At 40.0% G+C, this 21,448-nt stretch overlaps 2 protein-coding genes across 7 annotated transcripts in view; one reads left to right on the forward strand and one right to left on the reverse strand.

The window, feature by feature from the left end:
* Positions 1 to 8,616, reverse strand: part of HEPACAM2 (HEPACAM family member 2) — a gene marked incomplete at both ends in the record, with an annotated part of 50,800 nt that extends 42,184 nt beyond the window's left edge. For 2 of the 6 annotated variants that reach the window (XM_080667032.1, XM_080667030.1), the window contains one exon: positions 8,490 to 8,614. Coding sequence is in view for 1 of the 6 variants with exons in the window: in XM_080667035.1 (XP_080523161.1) it covers positions 2,272 to 2,350 (79 nt within the window). Of the gene's footprint in view, positions 1 to 2,271; positions 2,351 to 3,930; positions 4,013 to 8,225 lie in introns of those variants that run through there. The other 4 variants (XM_080667031.1, XM_080667033.1, XM_080667034.1 and 1 more) reach the window with 4 other exon arrangements.
* Positions 8,617 to 8,668: 52 nt separating this feature from the next.
* Positions 8,669 to 21,448, forward strand: part of VPS50 (VPS50 subunit of EARP/GARPII complex) — a 123,621-nt gene continuing 110,841 nt past the window's right edge. Inside the window, exons 1-2 of the mRNA XM_080667117.1 lie at positions 8,669 to 8,813; positions 17,676 to 17,744. Of these exons, the coding sequence (XP_080523243.1) occupies positions 8,781 to 8,813; positions 17,676 to 17,744 (102 nt within the window). The 5' untranslated portion in view covers positions 8,669 to 8,780. The remainder of the gene's footprint in view (positions 8,814 to 17,675; positions 17,745 to 21,448) is intronic.

The raw sequence follows: 21,448 nt of genomic DNA on the forward strand, positions 1-21,448 counted from the left end.
TGAATCTACTGATATGCTGCAATCCTTACCTGTAGTGAACGCTGGGGAATAAACAAATAATTGAATGCTTCCCCTACAGTTTAGGACTACATACTCTCCTGCCATTGATGTATTTCCCACTATAGATGGGATGAATTCATGCTGTCAATTAGCAGGATATTAACTTTAAAAAAATTAGCTTCATTTTTGAGTATTTTTCAAGTGTTCTTTTCTAGTTGTATGAGAAAACCTAAAGAACTAAAACTATTGATTTTAGAAAGTCAACCTTTGTGTGAACAAATGAACTTCAAAAAAATGAATGACATAAAAATTAATGAAATTTTAATCTGCTTTTGATATTCCAGATATCTTGACTTAACTTAAAACTCATTTTATTATTAGATTAACTAATACTTTTTACATATAGGGCATAGTAAATTGGAGAAACTTGGCTAATACCATTAAAAATCTGAAATAAAAATTATAGCAATAATTTCCCCAGTAGAAACTCCTTTAAATAGTGTAGCAATAGAATGTACAGTGTTAAGGAACACCTCAAGTCATTGTAAAATTTATCTATATTCCAGAAACAAAAGACTCCTCAGGCCAGTTTCACTGTGTTGAATATAAACATCAAACTTCCACAAAGTGACCTCTAGCTGTAGCTCAAAATAGTTGGTATTTACTTCCCCATTATCATGTATGATATTAGCAAGCATAACACAACTATTGTTGACTGAAAATAAACTCTTGCGTATTTAGAGAAAATAGAAATTATAAAGTTTTACTTTGAGTAGACTCTACAAACTACATTTTGGGCTTCCAATTTTTAAGTTTTTTTTTTTTTTTTTAAAGGAAAACAAACAGATAATTCAGTATTCCAAAAACAGAATCCCACATTACCTATGGTCTTTACAACATACTACTAATGAAAAAAAGTAAAATTGTGTAAGAAAGTCTTAAGGGATAATAACTGCTTTAACTACTTATGAACTTGCTACTTCCCTAAAGTATATCTTAAATTATTTTAGTTGAATCCCTCAAGTGAAATGTCTCTAAGTTCTTCTGCAAGCCACTTACAAAAGCATTAGTTGTAAAATGACCACAGTCCCCTTGTTGTAAAATTAAAAATAAGTGGAGCACTGACTCACAGGATACTTTCAAATCATACAAAAATGCACAAAGATAAAAAGCCAGTTAGAGCAACTGTTTGATTTTTTTAAAATTAAAACTAAAAATCAATATAGGTTTGCATTAGACAACATACACACTCAGAACTAAGTCACAACTAAGGAAAACTCAAACACTTAAAAAAATTTTACAAATTGTATATTTCAAGTATGTGGGCTATATACATCATTAGGTACAAGTTTAAAAAACAATCTTATTCACAATGAAAACTATAATGAAATATACCAGTGAAAACAAGGCTCTGAACAACTGGAGAAGGCTAAAACTTAAATTGCTCATTTAGCTAAGATGTTCTTAACATTAAGGAAATAAACATCTTTTTAAAAATTCCTATCTGTTGAATGTAAATAAGGAACTAACCTTGACTTCTAAAACTGATAAATAGAAAGAATGAAAAAGAGAACATCTTATGAAAATAATGATGACAGAAACAGTGGGAATTTTGGTGAAAGATTCTTTTAAACTCTAAGGATAAAGAAATTGAGGAAAAATATTGAGGTACAGAAAAAAAAATTAATAGGAATAGCCATCGGGCAAAAAGAAAGGCTCAAGGCCTTTTGGAGAAATAATACTATTTAAAACACACTTCTCCATACTGCGTATAAAATATTTTTTTGTCAGTTTGGAACTTTATCTTTTTCCATATTTCATAAGATAGGTCATTTAAAATGAAGTAAAACTAATGGTTTGACACATTATCTAGAATAAGAACAGCAAAAAAATTATCATAAATAGTTTTTGAGTTTCACTATAAGCAGTCACAAATTCATGGCCTATAAGAATATTTGTCAAAGTGAAATGTATATGTAAACTCTCTTAAAAAAAAGAAATTCATTAGGTTTTTAGAATATCTTAACTTTCTTAATGAGTGCTAGTGACAATAAGTATTGTTCTAAGAAACAATAACCATCTTTTGGTTGAACCTTATTTCTACTAAATGTTCCTGATTCCTTGTTGAAACAAAGTATGTTATTGTTTAAAAGGTTCTGAGCTGTTCTTCAATTATCTGAATGAATCTACAGCCTAAAACAAATATTTACCTTAAACCCACAATTTAAAAACACCACACACAGCTAAAACACAAGTCATGCAGTGGCTTACCTAAGAGAAGGAGGTATATTTTGCACTGAAAGACCCCAACGGTACTGCTGAAGGGCTCCATGAAAGCATCCTGCCCCATGTAAACGGTGCAACTTCCTAGTGGCAACTTGGTTCATGGACCAGCAGCTGCTGGTTTATTTGCCAGGGAAATTAGCAGTGAGGTAACAGACCCTATCCTGCCTCTTGCTTCTGTGATTTGAATACAGAATGAATGTGTATACAAAGGACATAGGGAGTGGGAACACCTGTTACATGTTCTGCAAGAATACTGGCTTAGGACTTTCAGAACAGCTTCTTAGCAATTATCAGTAATTGTCAATATATTTGATAAATTATCCTTAGTTATTAATAATCACATGAAGGAAAACACCTTTTTGGTGACTTTCTTGAAAAACAGTATGCTTTCATAATGAGAGCATGTTGTGAAATAGCCTGAAAAACAAAAAACTCCTTTCCTATCATGAAATTATTTTGAAATTAAAAATTTTCTATGAAAATTGAAGTATTTCATAGACCTGCTAAACAGTCACAAATCATCATGCAGTCACTAAATAACATGTAAAAGTTATACCAAAGAATCAAAACGGGGCGCCTGGATGTCTTTAGAAATGTATTTTTCTATGTAGTAGTTCATATGACACATTTCTGCTATGATTTTGTTGAATCTATGGATTCATGTTATTTTTAAAAACAAACCACAGGTGTGTTTCCAAGTAACACTGTATTATGGGCTGGTATAGTTATAATGAAAAAAAAGAAAGAAAGCCTCTGCCAACAGATAATATCTGAGGCCACATTTTCACCGCTGAAGCATAGAGGAGTGAACCAATGGTCCGGGATCTGACCACCGCCGTGGTGCCTGGGCCCCAGCTTCTCAGCCCGGCTCGTCACTGCCCTGGCAGCAGGCCGTCTGAACATTTCTGCTTAATTTACTGAGTTGTATGCTGTAAATTCCTACATGATAGCTTTATAAAGCAAACATTTCATTTCTTGCAAGAAAGCTCTAGTCCAAAGCTTCCACTATATAAAATAAAAAGTATATAACCAAATTTACATCAAATGGAGCAAAATTCCTTGCATAAATTATTTTTCACAATAAAGGCTCACTGAAGACGTTCAGAGATACTAATAGGAAAGGAAGAATATTCCTCAAGCATAATTAAAGGTTGAAATAAAAGAAATGAGAGTTATTTTGGAATCCAAGTTTGGAAACACTTTTTGCATTAAGGCTCCCAACTCTTCCAGAAGTGCTTCTATTGGCAAAGAAAGTGAGTGCCTTCTTTGGAGGTCACTTGGTGATCTCTCCATGCTTCAGAAAAATGACAAGAGCTCCCCCTGACCCCGCCCCAGGTAATGACTATACAACTTTCTCTGCGTGTACGTCTACTGTAGCACTTATCTCCTTAACCTCAATTAATTTTATTGCATGTTTATTTTCCCTCGAATACAGATCAGTCTTATTTATTTATGAATCCTTAGCACCTAGCATAGTGCTTAACTAGTATTTTTGTTAAGTTGTTCCCTCAGAAATAAACCCCAAATGCTCTTTCACCCATGTCTTCTGATTCTCAGTTCATGCTTAAGAAATGTATGCAAATTTTAATATTGGATTGCATAAAATACAATATGGAAGTTCTATAGATTTCACATGGACTATACCTCATATGTTTTAAATCAATATGAATCTGCAATTGCCTTTGTTTTCAAACCCAGTGCTGGCTCAGGATGAAGTTCTTTGGTCCTAAAAAATGAGAAAAATAAAGACAATGTAGTGAGTTTTTCCTAATGTTAAATTTACTTAATTTAAAGGATTAATTTTTACTGTGTTTTTTTTTTTTTTGTGTGTGTGTGTTTGTTTCTTTTGGGTTATATTTAAAAATATCTGTTCTTTTCTGACATAGAGGGTAACAGAGACTATGTAAATAAATTATAAATAATATTACTAATAAATAATTGTCAAATAAATGCCAAAATTAATCATAGTTGTGATCTTTCCACATCATAGCAAATATTAAAAAATTGACACAACTTCATAAAGTGCTACCTGGTGTAACTATGACAGAGCGCCCTCTGGCAGCAGGAGTACTTTCTGAATTCAGGATGTTTACCCAGGAAGCCTTACAGGTAATGCTAACATGTAACTTCAACTGTTGTAAATTCCTACATGATTGTTAAAAATGGGCTAAAGTGCTTTATAAGAAATGTCCCACCTCCAGTATCTCACATTTCACTTGTAACCCAGTGGGGAGCTCTGCTCTTCCATTCTATTCAGGAGCCTGTTTATTGATCTTAGTTACATGTGCATTTACAATGAAAAAACTGATGAATCTAAAGCAATCTGTATCCATGATGATTAAATTTCAAGGAATGCAAGAAGCCACTGGGGGTAGTGTGTGTGTGTACGTGTGTGTGTGTGTGTGTATGTGTAAGCAAGAGAGAAAAAGGGGGTGGGGGGAGAGATGGTGTTTGGTGGGAAGATTTTAATCAATTGTAAGTCTGGTCTTGGTTTATAAAGCAAACAGTCTGCTACATTCATTCCAAACATCCACATTCTTTATTTACTAGTAGCATATGAGTATTTTGCAATAGGAACAATTGGGAGGGAGAGGTAGTGAAATGACCAGGTTAATGTAGAACAGTGGGGATGAGGAAGAACTGGGGAAAAAGCAGCACTGTCTTATGTTACAACTAGATCCTAGGAAAGATGACAGTTTACAGGGAAGAGCTGGCTGCTGGAGGAGGCCGTCATACCCACCCATGCCTGTGCTGGTGCTCACTTCTCTACAGTTATGTCTACAATGCTGCCTCCCAGAAGCCCAGGTATACTAATCACTACGCAGCAATGTCGTCCTTCCTGGGTCCCTTTCCAGGTCACTGTTCTATCGTCAGCAAGCCTTCTGTTTTCGGCTCGTGCTTGCTTAGGGAGTGTAGTTGCACCATCTTGGAGAGGTCACATCTTTCCACTGCTTTGATGTTTAGAGGATGATTAGAAATGTATCTTCTTAATCAAACCAAGATCTCAGCTTTAATTTAAGCTTTTAGGCTCCTCCCATTTGGACCATCATAAATATATCCTTATCCTATTTTACTGCTAATGCTATTGTCCCAAGTCAGATCCAATTAGCTCTTAGATCTGATGTTCCAATCTGCAAAAACGGGGTAAGCACTTCTTTATAAAATGACAATCATCCAGCAAGCTTTCCTTGAGGCTTGTTGGCAGGCCATCCATACTTTCCACTACTATGCTCTGGCCTACCACTAACAGCCTTCAGGCAAGTGTGCGAGTCCTAAATAAGTCATATATGTATTTGAAAAATGGAAATGAAATAACATGTTTCACCTTTTAAAAAATGCTCTCTCAGGCTGTAGGAGGTTTTTTGTTTGTTTGTTTGTTTTGTTTTTGCAGTTAAAATGCATTATGTATGGCTTAATTATTTTCTATAGTGTTAGGGTATGTTGAATTAGAAAATATAATTTATATAGCAGCACTGATTTACTTTACATGTTTTTCAATATTATAGTCACAGCCTTAGAACTTTCAGAAGCCTAAGTTGTTCACTTCTTTTTAATTTATAAGCAATGAAATGTGCAGTATTAGAGTAAAACAAGGTCTTAAAAGCTTTTTTGCCTTTTCAGGATCAAATAGATACAGAAAATACTCATTTCCCCAAATTTGGCTTATGGGGGGGAAAAAACCTACACTGAATAAAAAAAACCTTTTTTTTTTTTAAATTTGGATCTGGGTTTGGATCTGCATTCTAGTCCTGGATCAATCTCTAATAAAATGTGTGCCCTCAACAGCTTATGTGGATACATTTTCCCATCTCATAAAGAATGGATCTGAAAGATGAGAGCTGGCTGCCTATATGAATCACTGACTTTAAAACACAGAATCCAAAAGAGATCAATAACAAGAACAACAGCACACTTCTCAGGTGAACATAAACATTCAGGCTTGAAAACTATTGGATTTGTATCATCCCTAATGTATTCTTTTTCAACAAAATCGTAATCTCCTTGAGGACACAACTGTGTCTTATTAAAAAGCTTTGTATCCTTCTGCCTGGTCCCCAACAACCAACAAATGTTTACTGAATTGGATTTTAGTTTGTATGTTAATATGACGAGCAATTTCTGTTTCTTTTGATGCTTTCAGGAACTTATAAATCTTAAAGAGTTTCGCACACTGAGAACTGTCTGGCAATTAAGATTAGAGCAGGTAAAAAAAACACATAAAACAAACAAACACAACAAAACTAGCACTGCCCTAAAGTGACTGGGAATTTTTTTGTGTGTGTTAGGGGTAACAGAGTCAGAGAGGCATATAGGTAAACATAACATTTCAAAAGGAATTTTTCAGCACAGGGTAATTCTGTTGGAGCAGAGAACCAGGCAGAATTATGACTCTAATATCTCATACTTGTAAGGTGCTTTACAATTTATAAATTGCATTTACTTGCCTCGTCTTTATCCTTCCAAAACCCTTGATCAAATAATTACTTCATTAGTAAAAACTAATCAGACAAGACTCTGAGAGGCCAAATAATAGATTTTCAGAGTTGAAATTAACTATATTAGTGTTCCCAACTGTCAGTCATTTCCAAACTACTTTTATTATTTGTCATAACTGATTACCACTTCATACTATTGTTTACCTAATACATTTCATTTGTGGGTCACACTTTAACTTTTTTTAGTTGTCTTAAGAAATAGTTTTGAAATCCTGGGTCTGGTTCCCCCCCCCCCGGCCCTAAGAAACACTAAATATAAATAAATGAAATAAAAAACATCATCGGTACCATGTGTCAAGGTAAGAAACATCTAAACCTATAGAGAATTTTTAGGAGTTTATTTGAGCCAAACTGATGACAATTGCCAGGAAGCAAAATCTCAAAGAATTGAGAAAATGCTCAAGGATGGAAATTTACAGCTTATTTCATACATTAGAATCAAATAAGGAGATATCTCCTAAGTGAGGGTATATGAAATCTATTGGTGGCAGATTACAGGGATGGGAGAAAGCAAATCAGTGAAATCTCTGAGAACAGATTAATGGTAACATGCAGAGACATATTTCTTTTACATTGGTGGGTACAGGATAGTTAACAACGTTTAAAGTGCAAAGACATGATGGGTTCTGTGGTCTGATGCTCTGGTGTGATGGGTGTGCCCTGAGGGGTCTGGAAAAGGGGGTTACTCTGACATTCCAAAGGTATGTTATTTTAGATGCAGGAAGACAAAGACAGCCTTACTTAAGGTAAGATTGACCTTTGTCAAGGCAGCCACAGGCCTAGGATGTGACTAAGGGCCACGATCTATTTTTAATTAGGAATTTTTATGTTCAGACCATCCTACATGGTTACTCTCAGGCCTCCCCCGAGCTTGTCAGGTTTAGTATGTGGCCCCTTTTTTGGCCACACACGCTTTAGAACTCACTCTACAATCCTATCCATAAAACCTTTACTTAAAGCATCCGGATAACCAGACCTTCAGTTTTACATCTGCAGTAATGTTAGGCAAGTTACTTAATTTCTCCATGCCTCACTGAACTCATCTTCAAAATGGGGATAACAGTTACCAACCCCATAGGATGCTTGTGTGGACAAATCAGATAATACATGTAAAGCTATTAGCAGAGTTCTTAACATGTACAAAGCTTTCAATAACTTAGTTTTTAGTAATTGTTAGTGCTGGTTCGCTTTTTTTTTTTTTCTGGTATTCTCATAATTGTAAAGTTTTTTTTTTCAATTAAGCCTCCAACGACTTCCCTATCACTTCCCCCAATTTAACTCAACTGCTAAAAGTTGACAAGAGGACTTTAAAGTGACATTTATACTTATTGTTATATCTTCCTTCTTGACTTGTTTTAGACTACGCTGGTAGTAAAAGGATGAGTGGGGGTTAAATCTTTTAGTTTAGGGCTTTTTGCAAGGCTAAGGAATGACAGTGCTAACCTTGGCCAGCCGCCTGAACAACTTGGACCACACCTTTCCCTTCCAAGGCCAGCGCCACCTGGGGAGTCCCAAGTTCTCTGGTCACCGCTTGGAGGGGCGCTTCGGATCAGTCTCACGTTCTCCCAGCCCGCCTTTTAGACCAGGTGGCACGCCTAGAGGCATCGGTCAGCCTGGTTTATATACGACTTCTCAGTGTCTGTTCTGCCTGGTCACCTGTGAGTTAGGTTTTCGCCTCGCCCAAGCAGAGCTACCGAGAGCAAGTACCTCTATAAACACCCGCTACCGCCAGGGTCGCTCAGAGGAAGATTTGCTGGGTTAATCGGAAGCGCCGGCTGTTTTGCTTCCTGGGACACGTGGTACCTGGACTGTCCTCGCCCCACTTTGAGGGTGCGGGGCAGGCGGAAGACTACAATTCCCAGCATGCCCAGCGAAAGGAAAAGCTCGGCGGCTTCACGTGACCACCCACTATGGCTTCCCTCTGCCAGGGCCAGCCGTCCGGTGGTTTGGAGTGATTTGTTAGCTCTTGGCGGCAGGTACCTCTCTCCCGATTTCGACATGCAGAAAATCAAATCTCTTATGACCCGACAGGTAAGTCGCGGAGGCTGAAGCAAAGGCCTCCTTCATCTCCGATGAGAGAGGGGCTGAGATGTTCTGTCTCTGGGCCGCGGCGTGTGGAGACCTAAGTTATTGGTGGTGGCAGGTGTCTGGGGTACCGGAAGCCGGTGCACACCCTGAAAAACTCACCTGAGCCCCCAGATGAGAGCCCTGCTTGAGCAGATAGCGGCGTCCCAGAATCATTTTTAAAAAAGAAGTCAATGAAGGAATCGGTGCTACCTTTGTCTCCCTCTCCCCCCAAATGCCATCTTCCCCACTGACAGCCCCAGCTGCCCTGCAGGTGCCCTTGGCCAAGCTGGCTGTCGTTTTGGAGCAGGTGGCCCGGTTAGGGGGGGTGAGATCTGTGCAATAGAGATGACCTGGAAAGAGCGAAAACGGCGAGTAATCTGATGCCCAGAATTGGTACTTTATGACTTTTGGCAAGTCCCCAAATCTTGTAGCTTAAGTTTCTGAAAATGAGGATGATTTTTTTTGTTCGTTAATTCCCTCTCACAGTTCTGTTATAAGGGTCCATCAGTAAGCTAACGTATGTGAAAATTCTTTGTGAAGTGCTACTTTTTATCATTGTCCTGGCAAAATAATAGTCTTATTTTTTTGCCATAATGATAATTCATGAATAAAAACTGGCTATTTTCTATCCCATCTCATAAATGTTGGGGACTTTCTAATAATGCCTCAGCTTCCTTCAAGCAAGTGGTGGGAAACATTTCCCTTTCTTATTGATCATGGCTTGGTTTTAGTTAGCTTTATTTATTTCAACTCTAATATTTCACTAGAACTGGCCATTCTTTATTATTTTAATATGAGAGAAGGACAATTCATATTAGAGATTTCAATCAATGTGGTTTTGAGAACTCTGGAGAATGTAGAAGATAATCATTTATTGAAAGGCTATTTTGTGAGTTTTTTGTTGTTGTTGAATAAAAAAAGAATACAAAGTCCAGATTAAATTCTTATTTGAGAATTTAGAATTTGAAAGACATCTGAACAGGTTACAATGTGTGGATTTCTGGCAAACAATACATGAATCCTACATGATTACTTTACTCCTGTCAAATAATATTGTTAATGTCATGAGCATAGAATAAAAAAGTTATATGATTAACAAAATATTTAAGAAAGCAGGTGATAACATTTGTCAATCCTTCACATTTTTTGAGTACTGGTGTTAGGCTTCATACCATTTCTTACTTGAGAATGAGTTCAGGTCCTGCTCCATTCTGTAGTAGCTGTGTGACTTTAAGCAAGTCACCCAACTTTTTTGATCATCTGTTCCCACCACTTTAAAATAGGAATTATAATGTGTACCTCATGGGGTTAGCTTGGTGGTGATGTCTACATGATACGATAAACGTAAAGAGTTAAATAAAGGAGTTATTCAACTTCCTGGGCCTTATCAAGGAAGTGCTTGATGAAGTCGCTGCACTGCACTATTAGTGGGAAAGCAGGAAAACTGGAAGCAGACTGTTGTAGTGATTTAAACAATAGATGATTTCAGATGACTTTGGCAAATTTTTAAAACAACACACACTTTCTTTCCTTTTTTGTTGTTAATCCTCACCTGAGGAGATTTTTCCATTGATTTTTAAAGAGAGTGGAAAGGAGAGGGAGAGACAGAGAGAGAGAAACATTAACGTGGGGATGGAGCCTCCAACCAAGGTACATGCCCGTGACCAGAATCAAACCTCGACCCTTCAGTCTAAGGGCCGATGCTCCATCCATTGAACCAAACTGGCCAGGGCAGTACACACTTTCATACATTCTATTACTAATACTCATAAACTACCTTGGAATGCTAAATTTGGATTTTTGTGCATCAGCTAAGTTCACTGCTCTCTCATGTTGCTTGCTATACAGTTAAGTGTAGTCAACATTGTTGTTGTACAGCAACTGTTTTTTTTTTCCACCCATATTTTGTAATAACAAGGGGGAGAGAAAATATGAAAGTCTAGGTATCAATAATAATGTTTGTGACTCTGAAATATAGTTGCTTATTAGACATGACCAGATGGAATCTGTCCCTAGCATGAAAAAAACACCTAGAGAACACGTGAAAAGCTACAACTATCCTATGTAAAAAGTGAGGTAAAATTAGAATTTTAAAGACATCCTAATTATGTATGTTTAGAGCTTGGCTTCTACATATTTGATCATTGTTAATACACAGTTCATGAACCTATGAGGTATAAAAAAGTAGGATGCTACCTAGAGTTACACTGGGGATTTTACTTAGTACTGTTCATTATTGGATTAAATAGATTAATATTACAAATAAATACACATAAAGCTGTCTCTTTTTTGTGAAGCTACAGAACATGATGGTAACATATTGTTAAGGGGAAGAGATGTGAAATTAAGATCTATGACACGGGCTTTTTGGCATTTCAGCTCTCCCAGGATCTTGGTGTGGAACAGAGTGGGAAAGCCGGCTCTTAAAAAGTCTTTATTTAGACAAGATCTGTTGTTCAGCTTTCTCCATTAAGCTGGCCTCTGTTCTTTCAGTCCACTCCACAAATGTTTATTGAGCGCTGCGTGTCAGGCACTGTTCTGAGTTTGGAGGATGCAGCAGTGAGCAAAACAGACAAAGGCTGCCATGGTGATAAGTGCTCTGGAGAGAAAGAGGACAGGGAGTCCTGAGCGTGGTTGGCAATGTGGTCCATTGATGACTTTAGATAGGGTGTTCTGGAAGGCCTCCCTGAGAAGGCCCGTTTGAGCCAAAACCTGAAGGAGATGAGGAAGTTAACCAGGAATGGGAAGGAGCGTTCCGGGAGGAAGGAATGCAGAGGCCCTGAGGCAGGAACAGCTAGAGGCTAGTGGGTGGAGTTAAGAGAGGGAGGAGAAAAGAAGCAGGAAATGACGTCAGAGAACTGCGAACAGGAATCCAGTTCACATAGAACCTCATCCTGACCTTGTCTCCTCCTTCGTATTTCCTCACTCATAACTTCTATTTTGATTGAAATAGCAAGCAGAGGAGGATTGCAATTTTACATATACTTCAAAGAGATATTTCTGGCCTATGTTTTAAGAATACAGGCATACCTCATTTTATTACACTTGGCTTTATGGCACAGATGTTGTGTTTTTTTAAAAATTAAAGGCAAGACCCTTCACCAGCAAAAAGATTGCGACTCACTTTATTGTGATTCTCGCTTCATTGTGGTGATCTAAGATATGAATATAGATTGAAACGGGCGAAAGAGCAAAAAACAGGGAGACCAATAAATATGCTGTCGCAGTAATCCAACTGAGAGAGGGCGTGAGCCTTAACTAGGGTGCTAGAGGTGGAAGTGTTGAGAAAAGGTTGGATTGTGGATATGCTGTAAATGTAGAGTTGACAGGGTTTATTGACAGATTGGAGTTGGCTGTGAGGGAAAGAGAACCATCAAGGTTGACCCCAAATGGTTTGGTCCCAGCAATTAGAAGAATGGAATTGACATTTAATGAGATGGGTGAGGCTGATGAAGAAGATTGAGGGAAGGGAGAATTTAGACTCATTCATTTGAAAGCCTCTTGCAGGGGTCCTCAAACTTTTTAAACAGGGGGCCAGTTCACTTCTATTTTGATTGAAATAGCAAGCAGAGGAGGATTATAGTTTGAAAAAACAAACTATGAACAAATTCCTGTGCGCACTGCGGGCCTAGGACGAGTCGGCTGCTAAGCAGGACAGGCAGCGGCACCCGGCAGGCCGGATAAATGTCCTCGGCGGATGTGGCCCGCAGGCGTAGTTTGAGGACGCCTGCGTCTTAGGTATTTCAGTGGAGAAATAAAATGCAGCATAGGTAACACCTGCCTCAGTTGGCTGAAAGAGTCTGAATTTCTGAGGAGAAATCCAGGTATTGATAAAAGCTTTGGCATTATGAGCATATAGAGGGTATATAAACTGGCCCAAATCACCAACAGAGTGAGTGTAGATATACACTCAAGAGTCCACAGGTGGAGCTTTTGAGAATTTAGTATTACAAGGTCGGGGGAAAAGATAGATCAGATTGCCAAGGAGCAGCCAGTGAGGTAAGAAGTCTGCAGCATCCCAATGAGCGCCTGTCCATAACTGATGCTCGATGAATATTTGTTGGATGAATATTGGATAAAGAGTGGGTCCTGGAGGCCAAGTGAAGAATTTAAAAAGGAGGGAGTGATCAGCTGGATTATAAATGTTGCAGATGGGCCACATAAAGTGAAAATGAGAATCAGCCTTTGGACTGAGCAGCATGGAGGTCATCGGTAAGTGGACAGCAGCACTTTTTGTGAAGTGGTGGGAAAGCAGAGGCAGGTATTATCTGTGCTGCATTCTGTATAAACTTAAATTGGGGAAATTTATAAAGAAATATGAAAGAAAATCAAATAATAGTTAATGACTATAGTGAAAGTTTTAATTTAATAAAGGCAGAGTACTACAGTTATAATCATCACTTCCTGCTTCAAAGAGTTGAAGATAAAATAAAAATGATGACTTCGTGTTTGTTAACCGAAATTTATAAAATTGCAAATTAAAGGGTTCAAGATCTATAATCCTAAAGTACAGTGAGAGTGAGATGTTGTGCTTTGAGATATTTGCATAAATTTTTTTGTTTTGATAAAAGTATTTCTGTCTGATGACAACAATATTTAGAATAATGGTTAACAACTTACAGAATGCTTGCCATGTACCAGACACTGCTTTGGCCTTTCACATATATTATCTCCTTTACTACTTTTAACAGCATGTGAGTTATTGTCACCAACATTGGAATAAAAAACAGGTAGGTTATGTAAGTTATTCAGGGCCACGGAGCCCATTCCCTGAATCACTGCACTCCCCTGCATTGCAATATGTACATAGGGTTGACAGCTTTTATTATTTTTATTTTGTACATTTGGTGGAAAGTTGCCATGTATAAGTGGCAAATTATTGTGTGTGCTGACTAATTTGGAAGTAAGGCCTTTTTTAAAATATTGGAATAAGTCACTTGTTTATATTTTAGGCACTGGTTTCTTTACTGAGTAGCTCTGGGCAAAGAGAAAATGTGACGTATTCCTGCAAGGATTTCTGTTAGATTGGTTAAACCAGTGGTTGGCAAACTCATTAGTCAACAGAGCGGCAAACCGTGCTCGAGAGCCACATGTGGCTATGAGCCGCAGTTTGCTGACCACTGGGTTAAACAAATCTATTCTTTTAAGAATGTTAGTTTAAAAGGCATGACAATTATATTTTTTAAAAAGATATTTTAAGGGTGGTTGTGATTTTTGACTCAAATTAAGAAGTTTTATTTTCATACATGTGTATGTATGTAGGCTAATATGTGCATGTATGTTATATATACATATATATACATATACATATACACATACACATATATATATTTAGTTCAATAGCCCAACCTTGCCTTCTCTAATACTTTTTTTATGGTAAGAGAACATTTATTTGGTAAATCACAGGTAGAAGAAATAATTACTACAAGAAATAGGCTTAGGAATCGAGTTATGGAGGTAAAGGAAGGGCCTTTGGAGCTTGGGAGTGCGGAAGCTCATGGTACAGTGCCTGGGGCAGGGAGGGCTTGCTCCTCAGTCCTAAGGGTTGTAAGGGTGGAGCCTGCTCTCATGATGACTGTTGATGGGAAATGGGACAAGGAGAGCAAACAAACACATGAAAGTAGTTACCTATTTTTTATTTCCTCTTTCATTTTAAGACTGTAGTATGCTTCTAGTCCAGCAAACTTCCCTGGAAACTTCGTTTTAAAGTCAACTGCATGGTCCCATGGAAATAATGTTCTAATTAGTTGGTGAGTGGAGTCTGACCAAGGACTTTGGCTGAATAATTTACCTACGTGTTTACTCTGTTCTGGGAACTTTGCTAGCCACAGGGCTATAGAGGCAAATAACACTTGGAGTCTCCCTCCTCTTGGGACTCCAGTCTGGGAGAGAAATAGATGTATTTTAATATTCACTACTTTGGCAGAAGTGTTATTGAGAAATGTCTGGTGGGGTTTCTAAAATATTAGTGATTATATGAATCACCTGGGTTGCTTGTTAAAGTGCAGTGCCTGGTCCTAAATCAGAAATAGCTATTCATTAGATCTGTGGTAGGGCCCAGTAATTTTTTTTTTTTAATTCCCTGGATGGTGTTGATGAAAGTGATCTATGGATAATACCCAGAAATAGTGTGTTCTTTAAAGGGATTTAGGAAGATGCATAGAGGAGTTAATTCTGAAAGGGGGTATTGGTTTCTTTAGTTTCATCAGAAAATGGTGTGTGTGTGTGTGTGTGTGTGTGTGAGAGAGAGAAAGAGAGAGAGAGAGAGAGAGAGAGAGAGAGAGAGAGAAAAGAGAGAGAGAGAGAAGAGAGAGAGAGAGAGAGAGAGAGAGAGAGAGAGAGAGAGAGAGAAAGAAAGGAGAGAGAATGAGGGTGAAAGACAAAAGAGAGAGAAGCTAGGTGGAGTACTCTGGGGGTAATGGAAGACTTGGGTGCCGGAAGCCTCCCATTGTCCTCACTAATAGAGAGATGTGGACCGAGAACCCGGAAGGCTGGTTAACCTGAAATGCTCTGAAAGGTCAGAGCTAATCACTCACTGTTTAGTTGAGACATTGGTAGCTGAAGCAGCCTCCACCTGTTAGTCTTATGTAAATTCTTTCTGATTGGCTATTATTGGAATTGCCTGCCTAAAGGCTATGGGTGTATCCCATCCTATCTAATAAAGAGGGAATATGCTAATTAACCATCACTCCATCACAAAGATGGCTGCACCCACAGCTGAGGCCATAAGGAACCTTAATAAGCCATCAGCAGGGACCTGAGGCTATGCCCTCCCCCACCCCTGTGGGGCTTCACAGGGGACCTCAGGCCGCCTTCCACACCCAGCAGGGCTTGACGGGGGACCTCAAGGTGTGCTTCCCATCCTGGTGCTGGGCTAGGGGACCTCAGGCTGCTCCCCCGGCCCCAGTGCCAGGCCAGGGGACCTCAGGCCATGTCCCCCACCAGGTGGGGCTTGACAGGGGACTTCAGGCGGTGCCCCCCACCCTGGCACCAGGCCGGGGGACCTCAGGCCACACCCTCTACCCCAGCACCGAGCCAGGGAACCTGAGGCTGCGCCCCCCCCAGCCTGGCAGGGCTTGATAGGGGACCTCAAGGTGAACCCCCAGTGCTGGGTCAGGGGAACTCAGGCCGCGCCCCCCACCCAGGGGGGACCTGAGGCTGCACCCCCCTGCCGATGGGTGTTGACAGGGGACCTGAGGTTGTTCCCCCCTCCCGGTGCCGGGCCGGGGGACCTGAGGCTGCGCCCCCCTGCCTGGCGGGGCTTGACAGGGGAACTCAGGCCATGCCCCCCACCCGGGTCTGGGCTGGGAGACCTCAGGCCACGCCCCCCATCCTGGCACCGGGCCAGGGGACCTGAGGCTACGTTCCCTGCCTGGTGGGGCTTGACAAGGGTGGGACTAGCCAGGTCTGGATCTATCCCAATGAGGGGTGGGGGAGGCCGGGTCTGGGTCTCATGCGATTTTGAGGCGCATGTGGGTGGGCGGGGACTTGACTCTGGGTCCCGTGGTGTGCCCCAGACTCTGACAGGAGGAAAGTTTTCGTATACATTTTACTAATTTTCTTTCATCTCTCACACTTCCATTACAGAGAAAGGGCAAATAGCAATATTAAATTATTTCCTCTAATTAATACCATTTTAATGTGAATGAATTTCGTGCACTGGGCCACTAGTAATCTTAATAAAAGGAATAGCTAGGCCAGAGCACTTGGTAGTCCTCCCCCTAGAGGTGGGCTACCGCCTGGCCCCCAATATTCCCAAATTAATACTTTTCTAGTCACTTTCATTTGTGTGCGGCCTTCTCCAGAACCCGAACCCTGAACCGGAACCCTGAACCATGTGGGACGTGAAAGGGGTTCCCACACTTGGGTGTGAGGCAGACCACCTTGTCATAAAAATTGTACATGACTGGTAGTATTTTACAATAGGGTACATATAAAACACACCTCTACTATTTAAAAATTAGCAAGTTCTGCTCTAAGTCTCAAATAGTCAACCTAAATGTACCCTATATTTTGATTACTAAGGACATCAAAGGGCCAATATAAGGCACCTAAAGGACAAAAACTAGGCTGTAGTATAAATGTCTCCTCATATTCATGTACCAGCATAATTTGCTTGCAGACTAACTTTCAGGACTTTAGGTATCTGCTTTGAATAGCCTATTTTTAAAAAGAGATTTTAAAAGAAAATTTAAATTGCTAACGTCTTTCCGTCTTGATCATTTTTCCTGGCACAAATGAGACTTTCAGAATACCTCAGTTGATGGGAATATAGAAAGTACCAGGAACCAAAGAGGTAAAAAATTGTAGAAAGCAGTGAGACATACGATTTAAGTCTCAATTATGCAGTATAAATTGGGTGCATTGGTGAGAAATAGGTAAATTCAAGGAGTTACTTATATATTAATTAAGCAGTTAGTGTTATTTTAAAATCTTTTATTTGCTCATTTTGTTGATATATTAAATTTGTGGATTTTTGACCATTTTACCAGGTGAATTTGGTAATAATAAAGTGCTTTTAGAGAATTATTTTTGTCACTCAAGTGTTTTTAGTAGTTATTTTAAAATCATGGTTAAATTATACTTCAGCCACTAGTTTTGAGGTGCCATATGATACTGTTATTTCAAACTACCGAAAGTACATCTTTACTTGATTTAATAATAGTACTATATGTATTAAATGGCATGTTTTTAGAACATCAGTTCTATATGTTTCAAAGCAAGAAAATTTCTGTTTTTAAGGTGGTGGTTTCTATTTAATAGGTATAATCTATCATATTATATTCTGCTGCACAATTCAGATTCTTCTCATCTTATTTTTTTAAGGGTCTGAAAAGCCCTCCAGAGAGCCTCAGTGATCTTGGTGCCATTGAGAGTCTCCGCGTCCCTGGAAAGGTATTGATCCACATGTGTGAGCCTGACTTTTGCTTCCATAAGAGAATATTATGGTCTTTGGATGATAATTGATTCACCGATGCTTTCCCTTCCCACAGTCAGGGGAGTGTTATAATAAGCTAGGTACATTTTATAGTACAGGAGGCTTGGGCTCGGTTTGCTTCTGTTACTCATTGGGATAAAGTATAATTCATTGTAGTTAAGCAGCAAATGTGAAGTTGGTAAATTTAGAGTTTACTATTATATTAAATTCTTAGCCTGAAAGCAGTTGTGTGTGTGTGTGTGTGTGTGTGTGTGTGTGTGTGTGTGTGTACATATACATATGTGTATGTTTGTAAAAGCAAATGTTTTGGTAAACAAATGTTTACACACATATCTATGTCTTATTGATTTATCAGCTGTAATTTGGAGAAATAAAATGAAATAATATACTTCTGTGCTGTAACACTCTGAGCCAAAAATCTTAGTTAATTATGTTTTTGTTACGGAGGAGTTTTGAATAAGTAGCTAAAGCATAACTTATACCAAATTTAGATCTCTTAGAATTTAGTCCACTGATACTCATGTGAGCTGCTCGATTTATAAATTCTGTAGGTGTTTTTGAAAGCTCGCTGGCTTCCCCTCAGGAGATTTATTAACTATTGTTAAGTAAATAAATCCCTGCGGGTTCTCTCTGGGCCCTTGCCACTTGGAGCTGCCTCCTTGAATAGCGGCACCATCACAGATTAAAGCTTGTTCTTCTGAATCTACGCTCTTGTGATTTTCAATTTGTGGATCATACGTATTTGAAACTACTGTTTTCTGTGGCTGGCATTGGCAGTCAGAAGGCCTCTTGTCACACCTCAGTGTCAGCTGCTTAGGAGGATAATCCCCCATCTCTTTGAGGTGCCTTACCTCCCAAAGTGAATTTTGTATTTACTGCCTAGTCTTTATTTTAGGTCAGACCCAAACATACTCTCCAAATATAATAACATTCTGGCCAACCTTTTTTCCACTAAATGGCTCAGACAAAAACCTTAAAGAGGCATTTTGAATAGTTTTTTGTAATGTGCTAACATTGGGAACTAAGAGATAACCATAAATCCCAATAACAAATAATTCTCTTTATTTCTTTTACCTAAGAAATAAAGATTATCATGCATTATGAACATACTTTGAATTAAATTGCCTTAGGTATTTCATAATTAATGCAAAATTGATAACTGAGCCTCTTAAAAAAAAAAAAAGCACATAACTATATTGCCTAAGAACTTTCTGTTGTCTTTAAAACATGAGCCATGATATTTTTCCAGTAGTAATAGGAAGTGAATTTATGATGCTCTTACTACATGGCCTTCTTACTGAGTTCCCACCCTTAGCCCCCTCAGTGACCAGTGGTGTGTACTTTTCAGATGACTGGCGCTGGGTAGAGAGACAAATCTGGGATCACAAGGTCAAAACTGTAAAGCCTGGGAATTGGTCTCATTGACACATACTAAGAAGCTAAGTTAGTTAAATTGTAAAAGTTAATAGTAAAATCAGTATTAATGCTCTAAGCTTAAGTTTAGCCTTAAACTAAGAAAGCCTTACACGCTTCATGTGCCTGTTGGTTCTCTCCTGAAACATCACAAGTGCTGCAGGGTGAGCCGACTGCTGCCTTCTACTCTGGGTAGTTTTGAGAACATTGGCGTTGTTGAGTGGCGGAGCTCCAGTTAGTAGACTAAGTTTGATATAGGTGCAGTTGGCAGTCAGTTCTGAAATTAAAAGTTAAGAGGACTCATGTTCAGAAATTTCCTACACAGCGTAGTATGGGCTAGGGGAAATTTTTCCCTTTTTCCCTCTCAGTTCTTCTGGCTGGTCTAATCAAATTGACATGAGACAGATTAACAGGAGAAAACAATAACATTTATTAAGTACTAGAGGCCCGGTGCACAAAATTCGTCCATGGGGTGGGGGTGTCCATCAGCCCAGCCTGCACCCTCTCCAATCTGGGAACCCTTGAGGGATGTCCAACTGCCCGTTGGGATTGGGCCTAAACGGGCAATTGGACATCCCTCTCACAATCCAGGACTGCTGGCTCCCAACTGCTTGCCTGCCTCTGCCTGATTGCCCCTTACTGCTTCTGCTTGCCAGCCTGATCACCCCCTAACCACTCCACTGCCAGCCTGATCGATGCCTAACTGCTCCCCGGCCGGCCTGATTTCCCCTAACTGCCCTCCCCTGATGACCTGGTCACCCCTAACTGCCTTCCCCTGCCAGTCTGGTTGCCCCTAACTGTCCTCCCCTGCAGGCCTGCCCCCCCCCCCCCCCGAGCTGCCCTCTTCTGCTGGATTGGTCTCCCCCACCTGCCCTCCTCTGCTGGCTTGGTCACCCCTAACTGCCCTCCCTGCTGGCCTGGTCTTCCCCATCTGCCCTCCCCTGCTGGCCTGGTCTCCCCCAACTGCCCTCCTCTGCTGGCCCGGTCACCCCTAACTGCCCTCCCTGCTGGCCTGATCGCCTACAACTGCCCTCCCCTGCAGGCCTGGTCCCCCCAACTGTCCTCCCCTGCAAGCCTGGGTCCCCCCCAACTGCCCTTCCTTGCTGGCCTGGTCTTTCCCAACTGCCCTCCTCTGCCAGCCTGGTCACCCCCAACTGCTCACAACTGCCCTCCCCTGCAGGCCATCTTGTGGCGGCCATCTTATGTCCACATGGGGGCAGCCATCTTTGATCACATGGGGACGGCCATCTTGTGTCTTGGAGTGACGGTCAATTTGCATATTACTCTTTTATTAGATAGGATGTTCCATAAGAATATGGGACTAGAGGACACATGGGGCAGTTGAAGCTTACATGACATCTTGAGCTAAGGAGAAAGGGGGAGTAGTGGTTTAGGACATCAAAGGGCAGGAAGGTAATTCATTTTGGATAGAAAAGCAAATGTTTGGTAAACAAATGTTTGCTGGGCATGTTTAACAATGGGACACAGGGAAGACTGTGGTCAAATGGATCTTGCTGGTTCCTCCCTGTGTATCACACTTAGTTCATATTAAACTTGGTCATCTGTAATGATAGCTCCCTTCCTTAAGCAGGTCCTCTATTTAATTCTTTAGGCTACGGTCGGCAAACTCATTAGTCAACAGAGCCAAATATCAACAGTACAACGATTGAAATTTCTTTTGAGAGCCAAATTTATTAAACTTAAACTTCTTCTAATGCCACTTCTTCAAAATAGACTCACCCAGGCCAAGGTATTTTGTGTAAGAGCCACATTCAAGGGGCCAAAGAGCCGCATGTGGCTCGCGAGCCGCAGTTTGCCAACCACTGTTTTAGGCAGTTAGGGGGAAGGTCCAAGTGTCTTTGTGACTCTTTCATTTTTTTAAAAATAACAAGCTTAAAATAATCAGTATCCCAAAAAGGCATGTTTTAGAGTGGTAAACTCTGCTCCTCTCAATAGCTTGGTATAACTTGAATGTTGAGTATTTTTCATAACTTAGATGTTACCTTATAAGCAGTCATATATATATATATATATATACTAGAGGCCCAATGCATGAAATTTGTGCATGGGGGGGTGTCCCTCAGCCCAGCCTGCACCCTCTCCAATCTGGGACCCCTCGAGGGAAGTCCCACTGCCCGTTTAGGCCTGATCCTGGTAGGATCCTGGTAGGATCAGGCCTAAACGGGCAGTCGGACATCCCTTTCACAATCCAGGACTCCTGGCTCCCAACTGCTTGCCTGCCTGCCTT

Source organism: Plecotus auritus, assembly GCF_963455305.1.
Source record: "Plecotus auritus genome assembly, chromosome: 4".
NCBI lineage: Eukaryota > Metazoa > Chordata > Mammalia > Chiroptera > Vespertilionidae > Plecotus > Plecotus auritus.